At 42.8% G+C, this 21,160-nt stretch overlaps 1 protein-coding gene across 2 annotated transcripts in view; it reads right to left on the bottom strand.

The window, feature by feature from the left end:
• Positions 1-260: 260 nt before the first annotated feature.
• The window catches only part of LOC143294315 (uncharacterized), a 21,077-nt gene continuing 177 nt past the window's right edge, over positions 261-21,160 (bottom strand). Inside the window, exons 2-9 of one of the 2 annotated variants that reach the window (XM_076605763.1) lie at positions 17,960-19,106; positions 14,667-14,946; positions 12,944-13,092; positions 10,780-10,911; positions 7,802-7,927; positions 6,777-7,017; positions 2,305-2,424; positions 261-982 (exon numbers count right to left, since the gene is read on the bottom strand). In XM_076605763.1, the coding sequence (XP_076461878.1) occupies positions 483-982; positions 2,305-2,424; positions 6,777-7,017; positions 7,802-7,927; positions 10,780-10,911; positions 12,944-13,092; positions 14,667-14,946; positions 17,960-19,048 (2,637 nt within the window). In that variant the 5' untranslated portion in view covers positions 19,049-19,106 and the 3' untranslated portion in view covers positions 261-482. The remainder of the gene's footprint in view (positions 983-2,304; positions 2,425-6,776; positions 7,018-7,801; positions 7,928-10,779; positions 10,912-12,943; positions 13,093-14,666; positions 14,947-17,959; positions 19,107-21,160) is intronic. The other variant, XM_076605771.1, reaches the window with a different exon arrangement.

Genomic DNA, 21,160 nt, shown 5'->3' with positions numbered 1-21,160 from the left:
CACACAAACCTAGAGATAGACAGGGAAGGACAAAAACTCTCTCTCTCTCACACACACATAAACTTAGAAATAGATGGGTGGAGGACAAACTGACACACACGCCCACACACACACACAACCACCTAGAGATAGTGGAGGACAGAAACTAACACACACACACACACACACACACACACGCACCCCTAGAGATAGACAGTGGAGGACAAAAACTAACACACACACACACACACACACGTACACACACACAAACCTAGAGACAGACAGGGAAGGACAAAAACTAACACACACACACACACACACACACACACACACACACCTAGAGACAGGGAAGGGAAAAAACTAACACACACACACACACACACACACACACACACAAACCTAGAGACAGACCGGAAAGGACAAAAACCAACACACACATACACATACACACACATCCCTACAGGCAGACACAGTGGAGGACAAAACCTAAGAACTGATCGTGGTCAGAACTGGCCAAACTGTCCCAGCACAACCTTGGGTTCCGTGAAGGATGGATCATCGTACTTGGGGCGAGTGATGTTGGGGGCGTGGAGGTCAAAGGGTGTCCACACCCACCCACTGGGCTGTGGTTTGCTGCGGGAGGCATTCTTTTCTGTTTGCACGGCAACACTGCTGGTCTGTGCACTTTCAGTGTCAGCTATGGGCAGTGTCCGGTCAGCTATGGGTGCATGAGCCCCATCAGCCCCTGTTGGTGAGTCATCAGCACCTGCTGGTGAGTCCTTAATACCTGTTGGTGAGTCAGCAGCCCCTGCTGGTGAGTCCTCAGCCCCTGTTGGTGAGTCAGCATCAGTGAACTGTCCTTCCTGAGGGGCCGGGGAAGCGGACCGATTTTTCTGCCTCACCAGGCAGGGCACATGCTGGTCGCAGGGACACAGGTAGAAGGACGGATGGCAGAACATCCTCTGGCTGTTGTGGACACTGGCATAGCTGGGCCCCTCTACACCTGTAGGGTGACATGACAACCAGGTGTCTGTGAGGTGACAACCTGACAACCAGGTATCTGTGTGGTGACAACATGAAAACCAGGTGTCTGTGAGGTGACAACATAACAACCAGGTGTCTGTGAGGTGACAGCATGACAACCAGGCGTGAGTGAGATGACAACATGACAACCGGGTGTCTGTGAGGTGACAACATAACAACCAGGTGTCTGTAAAGTGACAACATAACAACCAGGTATGTGTGAAGTGACAACACAACAACCAGGTGTCTGTAAAGTGATAACATTACAAGGTGTCTGTAAAGTGACAACATAACAACCAGGTGTGTGTGAAGTGACAACACAACAACCAGGTGTCTATAAAGTGATAACATAAGAACCAGGTGTGTGTAAAGTGACAACAACCAGGTGTTTGTGAGGTGACAACATGACAACCAGGTGTTTGAAGTGACAACAAGACAACCAGATGTGTGTTAAGTAACAACATGACAACTAGGTGTCTGTGAAGTGACAACATGATAACCAGGTGTTTGTGAGGTGACAACATGACAACCACGTGTTTGAAGTGACAACATGACAACCAGGTGTGTGTAAAGTAACAACATGACAACTAGGTGTCTGTGAAGTGACAACATGATAACCAGATGTCTGTGAGGTGACAACATGACAACCAGGTGTCTGTGAGGTGACAACATGACAACCAGGTGTTTGAAGTGACAACATGACAACCAGGTGTGTGTAAAGTAACAACATGACAACTAGGTGTCTGTGAAGTGACAACATGATAGCCAGATGTCTGTGAGGTGACAACATGACAACGAGGTGTCTGTGAGGTGACAACATGACAACCAGGTGTCTGTAAAGTGACAACATAACAACCAGGTGTCTGTGAGGTGACAACACAACCTGTTGTGATCTGTAAAACAAACTCGCACTATATTCATTGACAAACTGACACTATATTCACTGACGAGACTATATTCACTGATAAACTGACACTGTATTTGCTGACGAGTTACCTGTATTTACTGACAAACTGAAACTCCAGACATTAATTGACAAACTGACTATATTCACTGACTGACAAACTAAAACTTCCTATCTTAATTAACAAACTGATTATATTCACTGACAAACTGACACTATATTCCCTGACAGACTGACAATATATTTGCTGGCAATCTGCCACTACATTCACAAAATGACACAATATTCATAAACAAAATGATACTATATTCACAGACAAAATGACACTATTCACAGACACATAAAAAATGACATTATATGCACAGACAATCTGGCACAGTATTCACTGTCAAACTGACACTGACGGTCACACTCCTCATCCCAGTTCTCTTCCTCTTCCAGCCCTACAAGTGTGTAAGGTGTGTAGGGGGGCAGGACACAGGGGGCCTCCTCTGATCTGTCTTCCTCTGATGAAGGAACTGCACACACAGGGCAACACCATGGAATCATTAACACACACAGCAACATCATGGAAACATTAACACAACATCATGGAATCATTAACACATTAACACACCACCATGGAATCATTAACACAACACGTGAGGTTCCACCACCATGGAATCATTAACACAACACCATGGAATCATTAACACACAGGGCAACACCATGGAATCATAAACACACAGGGCAACATCATGGAATCATTAACACAACACCATGGAATCATTACCGTAAAGGTTGGTCTGTTGAGCGCACTGGTATATAAGCCGCACCCACTAAATTTTGGAAAAAATTGAACTTTATACATACATAAGCCGCACCGGTTTATAAGCCGCACTTATTTCCGGTACCAGAACACAAACTGATACTAAGAAAAGCTGTTGATACTGTAGGTTATGAAATAAACATAAGCGGGAACAACACAAAGAAAAGCAAGCGAAAATACTGCTAGTGCCACAAAAAAATAATAAATAAACACAACGAAAATAAGACCCATAATTTAGGGATAGTCACATTTATTCAACGTCATCCTGCTCACTGAATCCACAAAAATCTTCGTCTTCACTGTCCCAGTTGAAGGGAACCAGCACAGCTTCCTCCGCCATCTTGTCACTGACTTAGCCTCGCTTTTACTTCAGGAACATGAAGGTGGAGGTTCGTCGCTTGGTTCGTCGCTTGCACTGTCATCTGCTAGGTCGATCGCCTTCAATTTGAAGGCTGCATCATAGGCATAACGTCGCGTTTTCAGCATGATGGGGGTGTATGCTTGAGCAGAGTAGAACTGAATGCTGATCTGAAGGCTTTAATGTGTGCGGATTTGATTTATAAAACATGAACAGTTAGCACACTATCCTGAAGCTCATCCAAAAATTCATGGACAGAAATCATGATTTTGGTGAGTTGAAGGGCAGCTAAGAACAGACGAGAACGTGACACTCCCGAGATCGTTAAAATCCGCAAATAAGCCACATCATTGTATAAGCCGCAGAGGTTGAAGTTGGGATAAAAAGTCATGGCTTATAGACCAAACTTTACGGTATGTTGTTGGAGTCTCCTGTCAGACCGACGGATGAGTAGGCAGGCAGGCTTATCTGTCAGTGTGTGTCCAGAAGTTGAGCCCTGCTTCCTTCACTCACGCTTCTCCTTAATAGCCAGCATTCTCTTGTTTTCAAACGTCTTTTTGCCACTAGAGCATCCTCCAGCGAGAGCGGTCAAGGGCATCAGTTTCCCAGGAAGTGATGTCTGTGTGACAGGCTTTGAGGTTTGTCTTCAAGGTGTCCTTGAAGCGCTTACAGGGTCTTCCAAGTTTGTGGTTGCCTTCCTTCAGCTGGCCACACAAGAGCATCTACGGGATCTTGCTGTCTGTTATGCGGACGTGTCCTGTCCAGCGTAGCTGGCACTGGATCAACAGGCTTTCGATGCTGGGCAGGCCGCTCCTCTCTAGGACCTGGAGGTTGGAATCATTAACACACAGGGCAACACCACGGAATCATTAACACACAGGGCAACACCATGGAATCATTAACACACAGGGCAGCATCATGGAATCATTAACACAACACCATGGAATCATTAACACACAGGGCAACACCGTGGAATCATTAACACACAGGGCAACACCATGGAATCATTAACACAACACCGTGGAATTAACACAACACCATGGAATCAGTAACACAACGACATGGAATCATTAAAACACCATGGAATCATTAACACACCATGGAATCATTAACACAACACCATGGAATCATTAGCACAACACCATGGAATTATTAACACAACACCATGGAATCATTAGCACACCATGGAATCAACAACACACCACGGAATCATTAACACAGACGGCAACACCATCGAATCATTAACACAACACCATGGGATCATTAATTGATGTTTTCACAGCCCACCAAACACAGGGGTGTTTTTCAGGTCTCTAACAAAGTCAGCCAAGTACTGAGAAGATAATGTGAATGTCCTCCAGTAGAAAGACATCAGACTATGGGCACAGATCAAGGTCTACATTAGTACAGGGCTGCTGTTTCTGTGGGCACAGATCGAGGTCTACATTAGTACAGGGCTGTTGTTTCTGTGGCCACAGATCGAGGTCTACATTAGTACAGGGCTGCTGTTTCTGTGGCCACAGATCGAGGTCTACATTAGTACATGGCTGTTGTTTCTGTGGGCACAGATCGAGGTCTACATTAGTACATGGCTGTTGTTTCTGTGGGCACAGATCGAGGTCTACATTAGTACATGGCTGTTGTTTCTTCACTGGATGTGAAACATTGACCTGTCGTCAGCACACAAAGCAGCTGGAACTGGTCCACACCAGATCACTGACCAACAGGTGTTGCACAGGATCACCAATGACCAACAGGTGCTGCACAGAATCATCAGTGACTGACCAACAGTTGCTGCACAGGATCATCAGTCACTGAACAACAGGTGCTGCACAGGATCATCACTGAACAACAGGTGCTGCACAGGATCATGTCACTGACCAACAGGTGCTGCACAGGATCATCAGTGACCAACAGGTGCTGCACAGGATCATGTCACTTACCATGAGGTGCTGGACACAGCTGACCCAACAGATACTTGGTTGATTCTGCAGAAGGCTCAGTGATGCTGGACTGGCCTTGTCATCAGAATGGACAACAGTCACACACCCAGACAGCTGATGTAAGGTCAGCCACAGGAAGCCTCACACAGACAGGGAAGTCCCAAACTGCGGGATAAGGACACCCTGAAGAATTACCTCAAATGAAATGGAGTGGCATTCAGCCATGCGAGCTTGAAGCCTCTAAGGGATAAGGACACTCTGAAGAACTACCTCAAATGAAATGGAGCGGCATTCAGCCATGCGAGCTTGAAGCCTCTAAGGGATAAGGACACTATGAAGAACTACCTCAAATGAAATGGAGCGGCATTCAGCCATGCGAGCCTGAAGCCTCTAAGGGATAAGGACACTATGAAGAACTACCTCAAATGAAATGGAGCGGCATTCAGCCATGCGAGCTTGAAGCCTCTAAGGGATAAGGACACTATGAAGAACTACCTCAAATGAAATGGAGCGGCATTCAGCCATGCGAGCTTGAAGCCTCTAAGGGATAAGGACACTATGAAGAACTACCTCAAATGAAATGGAGCGGCATTCAGCCATGCGAGCTTGAAGCCTCTAAGGGATAAGGACACTATGAAGAACTACCTCAAATGAAATGGAGCGGCATTCAGCCATGCGAACTTGAAGCCTCTGCAGCAAACAGACCAGCATGAGGTTGTTCATTTCCGTAGTGACATTGAAGAGGACTGGTGACCTCTCACTGCATTGCATAGCAGCATCTTCCCCTCTCCAGACTACAAGCTATTGTTGTGCCAACCAACACGGAGGACATGCTCTGCAGAGACTCATTCTTGGACATGACACACACTATCATCTGACAACACACATTAGACATGAAGAAGACATTACAGACACACTATCATCTGACAACACATTTCATAAACAAAGAACACATTACAGACACACACTATCGTCTCACACATCAGACATAAAGATGACATCAAAGACACACACTATCATCTCACAACACACATCAAATGTGAAGATGACATTACAGACACACACTATCATCTGATAACATACATCAGATGTGAAGATGACATTATAGACACATATTATCATATCACAACACACAGCAGACGTGAAGATGACATTACGACACACACTATCATCTGACAACACACATCAGACATGAAGATGACATTATAGACACACACCATCATCTCACAACACACATCAGATGTGAAGACGATATTCCAGACACACACTATCATCTGGCAACACACATCAGACACAGAGATGACATTACAAACACAAACTATCATCTGGCAACACACATCAGATGTGAAGATGACATCACAGACACACACTATCATCTGAAAAAACACATCAGACAAAAAGATGACTTTGCAGACACACACTATCATCTGACAACACATATCAGACACAAAGAACACATTACAGACACATACTATCGTCTCACACATCAAACATAAAGATGTCATCAAAGACACACACATCATCATCTCAAAACACACATCAGATGTGAAGATGACATTATGACACACACTATCATCTGACGACACACATTAGACATGAAGATGACATCAAAGACACACACTATCATCTGACAACACACATCAGATGTGAAGATGATATTATGACACACACTATCATCTGACAACACACATCAGACGTCAAGATGACATTACAGACTCACACCAAGCGACAAAAGAGTGCTGCACTCTCAACCACACCCACCGTCTTCTTCACACTCCTCTCCTCCCTCCCCCTCCAAGCTTCGTCCACAAGTAGTGTCCAGGTCAGTGTGACCTCCCGTGTCCAGGTCAGTGTGACCTTCAGTATCCAGGTCAGAGTCAGCTTCAGTGTGGCTGTGAGGAGAACAATGGCTGCATCTGTCCTCTGATCCATACGATTGGACAGATCCATCCACCATTCCTGCTTCTTTCTCCTCCACATCCTCCTCTCTCACTCTGTATGGCTGAAAGAGCACACTGCTTTCTGAGTTCATGAAGATAACATTGTATTGAAGTGTAATGTATTGTATTGTATTGTATTGCATTGCATTGTATTGTATTGCATTGCATTGTATTGTATTGTAATACTTTTCGTCACAACACATTACTCTGTCTTCAATTTTGGGCTGCTCTTCCCAAAAAGGATGCATAGACACAGCACAACACCACCCATTTTTTTTTTTTTTTTTTCTAACCACTTCGCCACGGCAGCTGGTGACAGTTTTTTTAGCTGTTTATTTTGTTTTTCTAATGAAATGGAAAAGCACATTTGTGCATATCTGCGAAGCTCTCAAATCCCTGAATATACATGTTTGTGCATGCACATAAATGGAGCCTTGCTGAATGACACAGGAAACGATGGATGGACTTCTTAAAGGCAGCTGTTGGCTGGCTCTACCGAAGTTGTTACTGAATGACACAGAAAACGAAGGATGGGCTTTTGAAGACAACTGTTGGTTGGCTCTACCCATGTCAGCAGCCTGTTGTGCAAACAACTCCAAACTGTATGCAAAGTGCTTGGAGTTTAGTCTCTGACCAAAGACAAGTGCTATATAGTTATCAATAATGATAATAATCATAAGAAGAATAAAAATTGGAAAAGAATACATGATTACTACTACTACTAATCATACTGACATCACCAATGTTTGGAAATGTAATGTGAGTGTGTGTGTGTGTGTGAGCGTGTAAGTGTGTGTGCGCGCACATGTTTGTGTGTCACCAATCAGTATGTGGCTGCCAACTCACACTGAATTCCCAGTGGGCCCCGACCAAATGCCCCCTCCAGGTCCGCTGAGGATTTTCTGACCGTGGTTTATATTCTGGCGCTTTCTGGATTGTGGGCACCAGACTTCTGGGCATTTTCAGAGGGTTCTGCACGATAACACAGCAACACTAATGGTTCTGCACAATAACACAGCAACACTAATGGTTCTGAACAATAACACAGCAACACTAATGGTTTTGAACAATAACACAGCAACACTAATGGTTCTAATGGTTCTGCACAATAACACAGCACCACTAATGGTTCTGAACAATAACACAGCAACACTAATGGTTCTAATGGTTCTGCACAATAACACAGCACCACTAATGGTTCTGAACAATAACACAGCAACACTAATGTTTCTGAACAATAACACAGCAACACTAATGGTTCTACTGGTTCTGCACAATAACACAGCACCACTAATGGTTCTGAACAATAACACAGCAACATTAATGGTTCTAATGGTTCTGCACAATAACACAGCACCACTAACGGTTCTGAACAATAATACAGCAACACTAATGGTTCTAATGGTTCTGAACAATAACACAGCAACACTAATGGTTCTAATGGTTCTGAACAATAACACAGCACCACTAATGGTTCTGCACAATAGCACATCACCACTAGACACTAATGGTTCTAACAGTTCTGCTCAATAACACAGGAACACTACTGGTCTAATGGTTCTGCGCAATAACACAGCAACACTAATGGTTCTACTGGTTCTGCACAATAACACAGCAACACTAATGATTCTGGACAATACACAGCAACACTAATGGTTCTACGAGTTCTGCACAATAACACAACACTAATGGTCTAATGGTTCCGCACAATAACACAGCAACACTAATGGTTTAATGGTTCTGCACTATAACACAGCAACACTTATGTTTCTGATGGTTCTGCACAATCACACAGCACCAGCAATGGTTCAGCACAATAACACAGCAACACTAATGGTTCTGCACAATAACACATCAACACTAACTGTTCTAATGGTTCTGGACAATAACACAGCAGCACTAATGGTTCTAATGGTTCTGCACAATAACACAGCAACACTAATGGTTATATTTATAATGGTTCTGCAAAATAACACAGCAACACTAATGGTTCTAATGGTTCCGCAGAATAACAAAGCAACGCTAATGGTTCTAACTGCTCAGCACATTAGCACAGCACCACTAATGGGTCTGTACAATAACACAGCAACACTAATGGTTCTGAACAATAACACAGCAACACAAATGGTTCTAATCGTTCTGTACAATAACACAGCAACACTAATGGTTCTGCTTCTACAAAAAAACACAGCAACACTAATGGTTCTAATGGTTCTGGACAATAACACATCAACACTAATGATTTTAATGGAACTGCACAATAACACAGCAACACGAACCGTTCTAATGGTTCTGCACAATAACACATCAACACTAATAGTTCTAGTGGTTCTGCACAACAACACAGCAAAAATGATGGTTCTGATGGTTCTGCACAATTACACAGCACCACCAATGGTTCAGCACAATAACACAACAACACTAATTGTTCTAATGGTTCTGCACAATAACACAGTAATACTAATGTTTCTGTACATTCACACAGCAACACTAATGGTTCTGATGGTTCTGGACAATAACACAGCGACACTAACAGTTCTGCACAATAACACAGCAACACTAACAGTTCTGCACAATAACACAGCAACACTAATGGTTCTGCACAATAACACAGCAACACTAACAGTTCTGCACAATAACACAGCAACACTAATGGTTCTGCGCAATAACACTGCAACACTAATGGTTCTGCACAATAACACAGCAACACTAATGGTCTAATGGTTCTGCACAATAACAAAGCAACACAAATGGTTCTGATGTTTCTGCACAATAACATAGCACCACAAATGGTTCTGCACAATAACACAGCAACACTAATGGTTCTGCACAATAACACAACAACACTAATTGTTCTAATGGTTCTGGACAATAACACAGCAACACTAATGGTTCTAATGGTTCTGCACAATAACACAGCTAAACTAATGGTTCTAGAGGTTCTGGACAATAACATGGCAACACTAATGGTTCTAATGGTTCTGCACAAAAACACAGCAACACAAATGGTTCTAGTGGTTCTGCACAATAACACAGCACCGCTAATGGTTCTGCACAATAACACAGCATGACTAACGGTTCTATACAATAACACCGCAACACTAAAGGTTCTAATGGCTCAGCACAATAACACAGCAACACTAACGGTTCTGCACAGTAACATAGCATCACTACTGTTTCTGCACAATAACACAGCAACACTAATGGTTCTAATGGCTCAGCACAGTAACACAGCACCACTAATGATTCTGTACAATAACACAGCACCACTTATGCTTCTGCACGATAACAGCAACACTAATGGTTGTAATGGTTCTTCAAAATAACACAGTGACACTAATGGTTCTGCTTCTACACAGTAACACAGCAACACTAATGGTTCTAATGGTTCTGCACAACAACACAGCAACACTAATGGTTCTAGTGGAAAACACAATAACACAGCAATACTAATGGTTCTGCACATTAACACAGCTACGCTAATGGTTCTAATGGTTCTGTACAACAACACAGGAACACTAATGGTCTAATGGTTCTGCAAAATAACACAAAAACACCAATGGTTCTGCACAATAACACAGCACGACTAATGGTTTTGCACAATAACACAGCAACACTAATGGTCTAATGGTTCTGCAATAACACAGCAACACATATTGTTCTATCGGTTCTGCACAAGAACACTAATTGTTCTAATGGTTCTGAACAATAACACAACAACATTAATGGTTCTAACAGTTCTGCACAACAACACAGCAACACTAATTGTTCAAACAGTTCTGCACAACAAAGCAACACAGTGAGGTCAGGAGGACAAAGGTTACCAGATCCAGGTCCAGCAGAGTCAGGTGGACAAAGGTGTGCAGGAAGGGGGGCAGCTGGGTCAGTCTGTTCTGGTAGAGGTCCAGCACCATCAGCTGGGTGAGGGCCTGGAAGGACTCAGGGAGCTCTGCCAGCTGTCACACAACACACACCTGTCTCACTCTACACCTGAAAGGACTCAGGGAGCTCTGCCAGCTGTCACACAACACAAACCTGTCCCTACACCTGGTAGGAGTCATGGAGCTCTGCCAGCTGTCACACAACACACACCTGTCTCACTCTACACCTGAAAGGACTCAGGGAGCTCTGCCAGCTGTCACACAACACAAACCTGTCCCTACACCTGGTAGGAGTCATGGAGCTCTGTCAGCCATGACACAACACACACCTGTCTCACTCTACACCTGGAAGGAGTCAGGGAGCTCTGCCAGCTGTGACACAACACACACCTGTCTCACTCTACACCTGGAAGGAGTCAGGGAGCTCTGCCAGCTGTGACACAACACACACCTGTCTCACTCTACACCTGGAAGGAGTCAGGGAGCTCTGCCAGCTGTGACATAACATACACCTGTCTCACTCTACACCTGGAAGGACTCAGGGAGCTCTGCCAGCTGTTACACAACACACCTGTCTCACTCTACACCTGGAAGGACTCAGGGAGCTCTGCCAGCTGTCACACAACACACATGTCTCACTCTACACCTGGAAGAACTCAGGGAGCTCTGCCAGCTGTCACACAACACACACCTGTCTCACTCTACACCTGGAAGGACTCAGGGATCTCTGCTAGCTGTCACACAACACACCTGTCTAACTCTACACCTGGAAGAACTCAGGGAGCTCTGCTAGCTGTGACACAAAAACACACCTGTCTCACTCAACACCTAGGAGTTCACCTCATTGAAGTCATGTCAGAGTCAGTTCACCTGATTCAAGTCATGTCAGAGTTAGTTCACATTAAGTCATGTCAGAGCTAGTTCACCTCACTGGTCATGTCAGAGCTTGTTCACCTCACTGGTCATGTCAGAGCTTGTTCACCTCACTGAAGTCATGTCAGAGTCAGCTCACCTCACTGAAGTCATGTCAGTTCACCTCACTAAAGTCATGTCACAGTCAGTTCACCTTACTGAAGTCATGTCAGTTCACCTCACTGAAGTCATGTCAGAGTCAGTTCACCTCATTGAAGTCATGTCAGTGTTCACCTCACTGAAGTCATGTCAGTTCACCTCACTAAAGTCATGTCACAGTCAGTTCACCTTACTGAAGTCATGTCAGTTCACCTCACTATTAAAGTCATGTCAGAGGCAGTTCACATTACTGCAGTCATGTCAGTTCACCTCATTGAAGTCATATCAGTCAGTTCACCTCACTGAAGTCATGTCAGTTCACCTCACTAAAGTCATGTCAGAGTCAGTTCACCTTACTGAAGTCATGTCAGTTCACCTCACTATTAAAGTCATGTCAGAGGCAGTTCACATTACTGAAGTCATGTCAGAGTCAGTTCACGTTACTGAAGTCATGTCAGCTCACCTCATTGTAGTCAACTCGTAACTCCTCCAGGTTGGACAGTTGACACAGTCAGTTCACCTTACTGAAGTCATGTCAGTTCACCTCACTGAAGTCATGTCAGAGTCAGTTCACCTCACTGAAGTCATGTCAGAGTCAGTTCACCTCACTGAAGTCATCTCAGTTCACCTCACTAAAGTCATGTCAGAGTCAGTTCACCTCACTGAAGTCATGTCAGTTCACCTCACTAAAGTCATGTCACAGTCAGTTCACCTCACTGAAGTCATGTCAGTTCACCTCACTAAAGTCATGTCACAGTCAGTTCACCTCATGGAACTCATGTCAGTTCACCTCACTGAAGTCATGTCAGAGTCAGTTCACCTTACTGAAGTCATGTCAGTTCACCTCACTATTAAAGTCATGTCAGAGGCAGTTCACATTACTGAAGTCATGTTAGTTCACCTCATTGAAGTCATATCAGAGTCAGTTCACCTCAATGAAGTCATGTCAGTTCACCTCACTAAAGTCATGTCAGAGTCAGTTCACCTTACTGAAGTCATGTCAGTTCACCTCACTATTAAAGTCATGTCACAGTCAGTTCACCTTACTGAAGTCAAGTCAGAGTCAGTACACCTCACTGAAGTCATGTCAGCTCACCTCATTGTAGTCAACTCGTAACTCCTCCAGGTTGGACAGTTGACCAAAGCTTGATGGCAGAAGCTGTAAGCTGTTCCGTGACAGCAAGCACACACGTAACTTGCACAGCTGTCCAAAGGACTCCGGTAATTCATACAACATGTTGTGACCTGGAACATTCACACAATACATTACTGTTAATGGGCAAAAAAGAATATATATATGTTGTCGGCTTATAGTTTGCATTACTTTCAGTTTATGGAACTAAAAACCAACCCTCTTCCTTAAATAATTAAATACCAGTGCCCCTGCTACACATAAGCCTAAGAACAAAGTGTGAAAATGACAACAAATTCAAAAACCATGCAGATGTTAGAATAGCAGAAATGATAGTAAAACTTAAAACGGAACACAGATCTGCAGCAAATGCAAACCTCAGAATAAAAGTAAGATGATGCAAATTTTCAGAGTTGGTCAGTGTCAGGAGTGAGGAATACAACTATAGGTCTGTTACAACTATACTGAGTTTGTTGTGACAGGTGGCACCTAATGGCAGCCAGAATTTAGTGTTCAGAAAGATAGGGCGCTTACACAAGTTACAGCCTATATCTGCACAAGATACAGTGGTCTGATTTGAGTATACAAAAAAAAAAAAAAAAAAAAAAACACACCAAAAAACACACTTTGCGTAAATCTGTGTACTGCACACAGACATCACTCATCACAGCTCCACAAAGCACACTCTACCTCAGTCTGTGTACTGCACAGAGCACACACCATTCATCACAGCTCCACAAAGCACACTCTACCTCAGTCTGCGTACTGCACAGAGCACACACCATTCATCACAGCTCCACAAAGCACACTCTACCTCAGTCTGTGTACTGCACAGAGCACACACCATTCATCACAGCTCCACAAAGCACACTCTACCTCAGTCTGGGAACTGTACATAGAACACACCATTCATCACAGCTCCACAAAGCACACTCTACTTCAGTCTGCGTACTGCACAGAGCACACACCATTCATCACAGCTCCACAAAGCACACTCTACCTCAGTCTGCGTACTGCACAGAGCACACACCATTCATCACAGCTCCACAAAACACACTCTACCTCAGTCTGGGAACTGTACACAGAACACACACTATTCATCACAGCTCCACAAAGCACACTCTACCTCAGTCTGTGTACTGCACAGAGCACACACCATTCATCACAGCTCCACAAAGCACACTCTACCTCAGTCTGTGTACTGCACAGAGCACACACCATTCATCACAGCTCCACAAAGCACACTCTACCTCAGTCTGGGAACTGTACATAGAACACACCATTCATCACAGCTCCACAAAGCACACTCTACCTCAGTCTGGGAACTGTACACAGAACACACACCATTCATCACAGCTCCACAAAGCACACTCTACCTCAGTCTGGGAACTGCACAGAGCACACACCATTCATCACAGCTCCACAAAGCACACTCTACTTCAGTCTGGGAACTGTACACAGAACACAGCATTCATCACAGCTCCACAAAGCACACTCTACCTCAGTCTGGGAACTGTACACAGAACACACACCATTCATCACAGCTCCACAAAGTACACTCTACCTCAGTCTGGGAACTGTACACAGAACACACACTATTCATCAGCTCCACAAAGCACACTCTACCTCAGTCCGTGTACTGCACACAAACACACACCTTTCATCACAGCTCCACAAACCACACTACCTAAATCCAGGTACTCCAAGCTGCAGAGGGAGCCAAATTGGTCTGGCAGGAACTGCAGCAAGTTTTCATCCAGCCTCAGCATGGTGAGGTGTGACAGGTGAGGGAAGGAGTTGGGCAGGGTGTGCAGCCAGTTGCCGTTGATCAAGTCTGGTTTGCGTTCCAGCAGATCCAGGGGGCTGCCACAGTGCAGCCACTCCAGGCTCTCCAGCTCTCCAAAACTCTCCGGCAGCTTCGTCAGGTTGCTGCCAGACAAGTCCAGGTGACGGAGCTTCTTGCACACCTTTATCAAGTTCAATACAGATGACACATTACTCCACACGGTACATAATGTGCTACATGATACACTTACAATAATCTGCTTTATTTGTTTTTGGTCAGTACAAACAACCAGCTTTTTCATAAACAAACAGAGAATTTAAAGAATAGACTTTGCTTGAGATTCTATTTGATTTCTAATTACTGTAAATTGGTCAATTTATTGTCGTAATATGGTATTTTTCTTTGCATGCCATATGTGTGACCTGCATCAAAGCACGCCAATACTGTGCTCCTTAACCAGTGTCTGAATAACTTAGCATCACAAATGTTGGACTGTTATCTGCTTGGAAGAAGCAGAGAAGATGACTTTTATCAAACTCTTGTTTGTAAGACAATAGTAAATTTTCATTGCTTTGATAAGCACTTACTACTGTTTGACAAGTGTAACATGACACTGTGACAAACTCTTTATTAGTTTTTATAGGTATCTGATATCAGATATGACAGGTCTCTGAAAATTGCAAAAAGTACACTAAAGCCTGCATGTGTCATACAATTGCATTTCTTGCTTTGAATGATGTACAAAATATATCTGAAAAGATCATAATAATTTCTGCTGCCACACATGTGTACGCCATAAGTTGTGGTGTCCCAGTTACATATGACTCAACTCTTGTACTGTTTGCTATTATTTATGGCCCACTAAATATTGCAAGGCAAGTAAGATCCACATGTGTTTTATAACTGTATTTATGGCTTTGAGTATTACATGTATTAGTATCAATATAAATATTATAATAATAAAAAATAAAATAGATACTCAAGAAATTACTTTATTCTTTTGTACTGCCACACATGTAACTTGTAGTTGTACGCCACTGATTGTGAAGTCCATGTCACATGTGTCAAAACTTGTGTTTCTGTTTGTTATTCACACAGCCTACAATAAAAATATGTAAAGGACTTATGAGCAAGTTTATAAAGGTGGATAGAACGATGTGTCAGATTGATTCCAAATGAAAAAAGTAAACACGTCTTGAAACAAATATGATGCATATATAGTAAACTGATACAGCAATGCAGAAATGACATTAACTATTGTGCACATTTCTGCGTTTCATTCAACACGAACCTGGAAGCACTAAGCTAGGTGTGACATGATGGTGTCCGATTTTGTGTAGCGCAGTTACCTATAGTTCGTTTTTGTATACACAGACCAATTTTCTAACAATTACGGAATAAGCACTTTCAATAAGTAGCAAATCACAAAGAATATACATAAAATTGAATAAATGAAGCTCCTAAATATCTGAAAACAATAAATCAAATACCTGTGCTACACATGACACGAAGTGGTATTGGTCATAGCTGTCCTGATTTGATTCACTTTCGATTACTTTTTTTTTTTAAAAACATGGACAAGTCTGCCAATATTTCACATAAAAGAAGTAAAGAATAAAGATCAAGAAACATTTTTTTACTTACCTCAGGTGCCGATGTTCACCGTGAACTGATGAAATACATGGATTTTATGAGAGCGGTGGCGTTGAAACTTCAAAGCATAACTGTGTTACGTCAACAAAGGAAGTGTGACGACATCCTTTTTTGAGCTTTTCTCACTTCCTTTTGGGAATTTATGCAGTTTGGTAGCTAAATATAGTAGGTGTTCCCCAAAGTAGACCCCCGTCAAATGTTGTCAATTTCTGGCTTTTCAAATTTGAAGTGTCAGCTGCGTTACGCTTGTGACACGAAAATTTAAACACCGCATTTGTGAAACATTTGAACTGTTTTAGATAATTTCATGCTCTTATATCCATTATTCCAGTGGATTACATACATACATTAACCACACCATCTTCAGCTGATCGAATCTACAAGCAATGCAGATGATTGGAGTTGTTTGTCAGATTTTGTGACGCTGCACGTAACGCAGTTATGGCTTCGATTTTGCATCCGACAATAAGAATTAAAAAAACTAAACGTGATGCACTTGTGCAAGATAATGTTTAGAAATAAGTTTTTTTTATGTTAGATAATAAAATTTCTTGTTTAAAATTAACTCAAGCTTTGTGACAAGCTGGTGTTGGAGACCACGTTTGCCAGTCCCGTTTTCAGTCACCATTTTTTGACCGATTTTCGTCATTTGAGCAACATTGCTTGTATAAAATCTAGATGTTCATGCATATTTTTCTTGATACTGGTATTTCTTTAATGTTATTAGAAACATTTTAATGTATTTTCATTTTTCAAAAGCCTTAATTTCAAGAGAAAACACATATGAAGTGGGGGTACCCCCAACAGTGACCAATACCAAACAAGGACTTATGCATATATATATAGCTGTCCCATCAGATAAGCTCAAAGTCCTTGCAATGTCATCCACTGTCACCCTTCTGTCAGACTGAATGAGGTCATTGACTGATTCGATCACCTCAGGAGACCTCACTTCTGTAGGCCTTCCAGGCCTGTCTTCATCCTCAACACTGCTCCGTCCTTCTTTAAACAATTTAGCCCACTTGTAGACATTTTTTTCGGCTGAAACATGTGGCACCGTACACAGTTGACATTCTCCTATGAATTTCAACTGGTTTGCACCCTTCAGCAACCAAAAACTTGATAACTGACCGCTGTTCAATCCTGGAGCATGCTTCTTGGTCGGCCATCTTTGTTAATCGCCAAAACTCTCAAAGTTTTTTTTAATCTGCAAAACAAATTAAATCCATGTGAAAAAGAAGTAAAAGAAAAAAAAAAGAAAAAAAAGTAAGCTTCTATCTGTATTAGAAGTCCTTATACCGAAAAATTCACCTTATTTATTGAATGACCCTCGTATATATATATAGACTCTTTGCGCTGGCCTGGCCTTGACTCAACTACCAAAGAAACCCTCAATTAAATCTTAAAATAGTTTAAGAAATGATGATGTACAAAAATTGTAAAAATCATATACAACAAAAATTTTGAGATCCCATGTGCTGTGCAGGAGATGGTCTAGTCGAAGCGTTAAAGACAACATGGACCCTTCAATGCATACATACCTTTCCAAAGTCAGATGGGAAAGCATCTCCAGATATGGTATTTTCTTTCAGACATAACTCAGTCAGCTGTGGCAAGTGGCCCAGCCACGGAGGCAGTGCCATCAGCTTATTGCAGCCAGCAAACACCTTGTGCAGAGTTGTGTGTGATGAGCAGTCCTGGGGCAGACCACACAGGTCATTACTGGACACATCCATCACTACTAGATGGTCCAGCTCTGAAAAACTCTCTGGAAATGCTGTCAATCTGTTGTTGCACAGATTAAAGTGTGTAAGTGCACGCATGTTTCCTAAGTACTTGGGAAGCACACATAACCTGTTGTGACCTGCTTCCAGAATCCGTAACTTGTCAAGCACAGCAAAGGTTGGAGGGAAGTGGGTGAGCTGGTTCTCATCCACATACAGTTCTTCTAAATGACCCATTTCCCCAAAGTCCTCTGGAAGACATGATAGCTGATTGCCTGTCAGATGTAATTGTTTTAAACTAATTAAATGTTGTACTGAATCAGGAAGACAAGTCAGTTTGTTTTCTTTCAGTTCTATGTCAGTGAGACAGCTTAGTGAACCAAAGTCACTAGGAAGATGTGTCAAATTGTTGCCATTAGCATGTAAAACCTCCAGCTTTGGGACACACTGCACAAAATCTTCAGGAAGGCTTGATAAATTGTTGAAGTCTAGAATCAGTGTGGTGATAACATGATGGACTGTGAACAGGTTGAAATTCAGGTCAGCTAAGTTTTGTGAGTGTAAGTCGAACACTGTTTGCCCTGTGAATAGTGGGATGATGTCAGGGTCCTTGGCATAATCAGGAATATCACCATCCACCTTTTCCATAGCACTGTTTACAACAGCATCACCATCCACCTTTTCCATAGCACTGTTTACAACAGCATCACCATCCACCTTTTCCATAGCACTGTTTACAACAGCATCACTATCCATCTTTTCCATAGCACTGTTTACAACAGCATCACTATCCATCTTTTCCATAGCACTGTTTACATCACCATCCATCTTTTCCATAGCACTGTTTACAACATCACCATCCATCTTTTCCATGGCACTGTTTACGTCACCATTCATCTTTTCCATGGCACTGTTTACTGTGTTACAGTGTTACCAACCAGGAACACAGTGCTGGGAGGTCAGGCTGAAACAAAAGAAACTTGTGTCATTAAAAATTGTCTTATTGTTTTTCTTTTCAGTTCTGCATTAATACAAAAGACAAGACATATATATTTCCACTGTTCCATGCACCTATGCACTATGTTTGAGAATTCATGCAGAGAAAAAAGAAGTATACACACACACACACACACACACATATATATATATATATATATATATATATATGCTTGTTTCACATATACTTATACATGTGCATGCTTGTGTGTATATGGCACATTGTGTGTGTGTGTGTGTGTGTGTGTGTGTGTGTGTGTATGTGTGTGTGTGTGTGTGCGTATGTGTGTGTGTGTGTGTGTGTGTGTGTGTGTGTGTGTGTGGTGTTGTGCAAGCCTGACATGTCCCCAGTCAGGGGGTTGGAATGGGGGTCAGGGGCAGGGGTCAGATGGATAGAAGATAGGATTTCCCACTGTTTCCCACTAATTATCTGCCTGTCATTCTTTTATAATCTTCTTTACTGTGTGCACGTCAGTGACTGGGACTGAGTGAGAGTATTGCCAATCATTCAATCCAATCAATATCATCCATGAAATATCTAAAATTAACCTTCGTCTTTACAGATAAAACTCATGTAATACTATGAACTCTTGGGAATAATCAGACAATCATTTGACTCATTTTGTTGTACTCATTACTGACACTGTGTTTAATTAAACAAATTCATGAATTGTTTGAAGTTTCAACTTCAGTCACCAGTCACACATCAACATCATGCACCACTTGGAGCTACATGGCATTCTGTGTCACCACAATATGGATTCAGAAGAAAATGGTCATGTGAGACGCAACTCCTTGGTTTTGCGGACAAGCTTGTAAATAACATGGCCCAGGGGAAACAGACTGACATCCTTATCATGGATTTCACAAAAGCATTTGACAAGGTCAACCACTCACTCTTGGTCCACAAACTACACCATTACGGCATCCAGGGAACGCTCCTCACATGGATCTCTGACTTCCTCGAAGACCGAAGGCAGGCAGGGGTAGTCAACGGTGTACGCTCAGACTTCATCAATGTCCAATCTGGAGTACCATGAGGTAGCGTACTTGGCCCCTGCTTATTCCTGGTCTACATCAACGATTTGCCAGACCTACTGACTGCCCATGCCAGACAGTTTGCAGATGACACAGCTGTGTAGATGTGGTCACATCACCGGACGACCTAGCTCATCTATAATGGAATCTTGACCAGCTTGCTGTGTGGGAGAAGAGATGGGACAGTCATGGTCTTTCATCCAAGGAAATGCACCACACTACTGGTGACCCATTGCAGAAAAGGCTTACCTCAACTGCAGTACCACCTACATGGACACACACTAGAAACTGTCAGCAGCGTTAAATATCTTGGACTGATGTTTACCAAAGATCTCAATTGGAATGAACAGATCAACAATGTTTGTTCAAAAGCCAACAAGATCCTCGGCTTCTTAAGGCGAAATCTAAAAATCAGCAGCAGCACGCTTCGTCTTGAGGTGCTATCGTAACACCTCCAGCGCATGAGACATGATTGGTGAACTACGATGGCCCCTGCTCCAGGGCAGACATCAAACTGCCTGCCTCGCTATGCTGTACAAAATTCAGCATGAAATCATAGAAATGGTATGCATGAACAGCATGAAACAAAAAATGGAGCCTGCCGTAGCCCGACAGAGGAATGGCCACTACCATCAATACACCCAAACAAGATGCCGCACACAATATCAGCAACAGTCCTTCCGACCAAGAACAATCCGAGACTGGAACAGCCTGCCCCAGAGCGTCGTGGAGGCCACAACCATCCACATGGATTTGGCTAAATTCTTCTTCTTCTTCTGTTGTGTAGCCACAATCAACACGTTCATTATTTTGCCACATACTTTCTTTGTTGGAGATGCACCAAATTGGACAATTCTAATAAAAATTCGTATTCCAGTCTACGAGTTCGACAGGTTCACGTTTTCTTTCACTTTCAAACCGTTATGTTGACTGTTACGTTGCGTGTTAAAGTAAAATCCTCTCTTTGCGAATCGGACAACTAAA

The sequence above is a fragment of the Babylonia areolata genome, chromosome 1 (assembly GCF_041734735.1).
Source record: "Babylonia areolata isolate BAREFJ2019XMU chromosome 1, ASM4173473v1, whole genome shotgun sequence".
In the NCBI taxonomy this organism is placed as follows: Eukaryota; Metazoa; Mollusca; class Gastropoda; order Neogastropoda; family Buccinidae; genus Babylonia; species Babylonia areolata.
The sequence above is the reverse complement of the archived record's forward strand: the minus strand, read 5'-3'. Positions and strand labels throughout refer to the sequence as shown.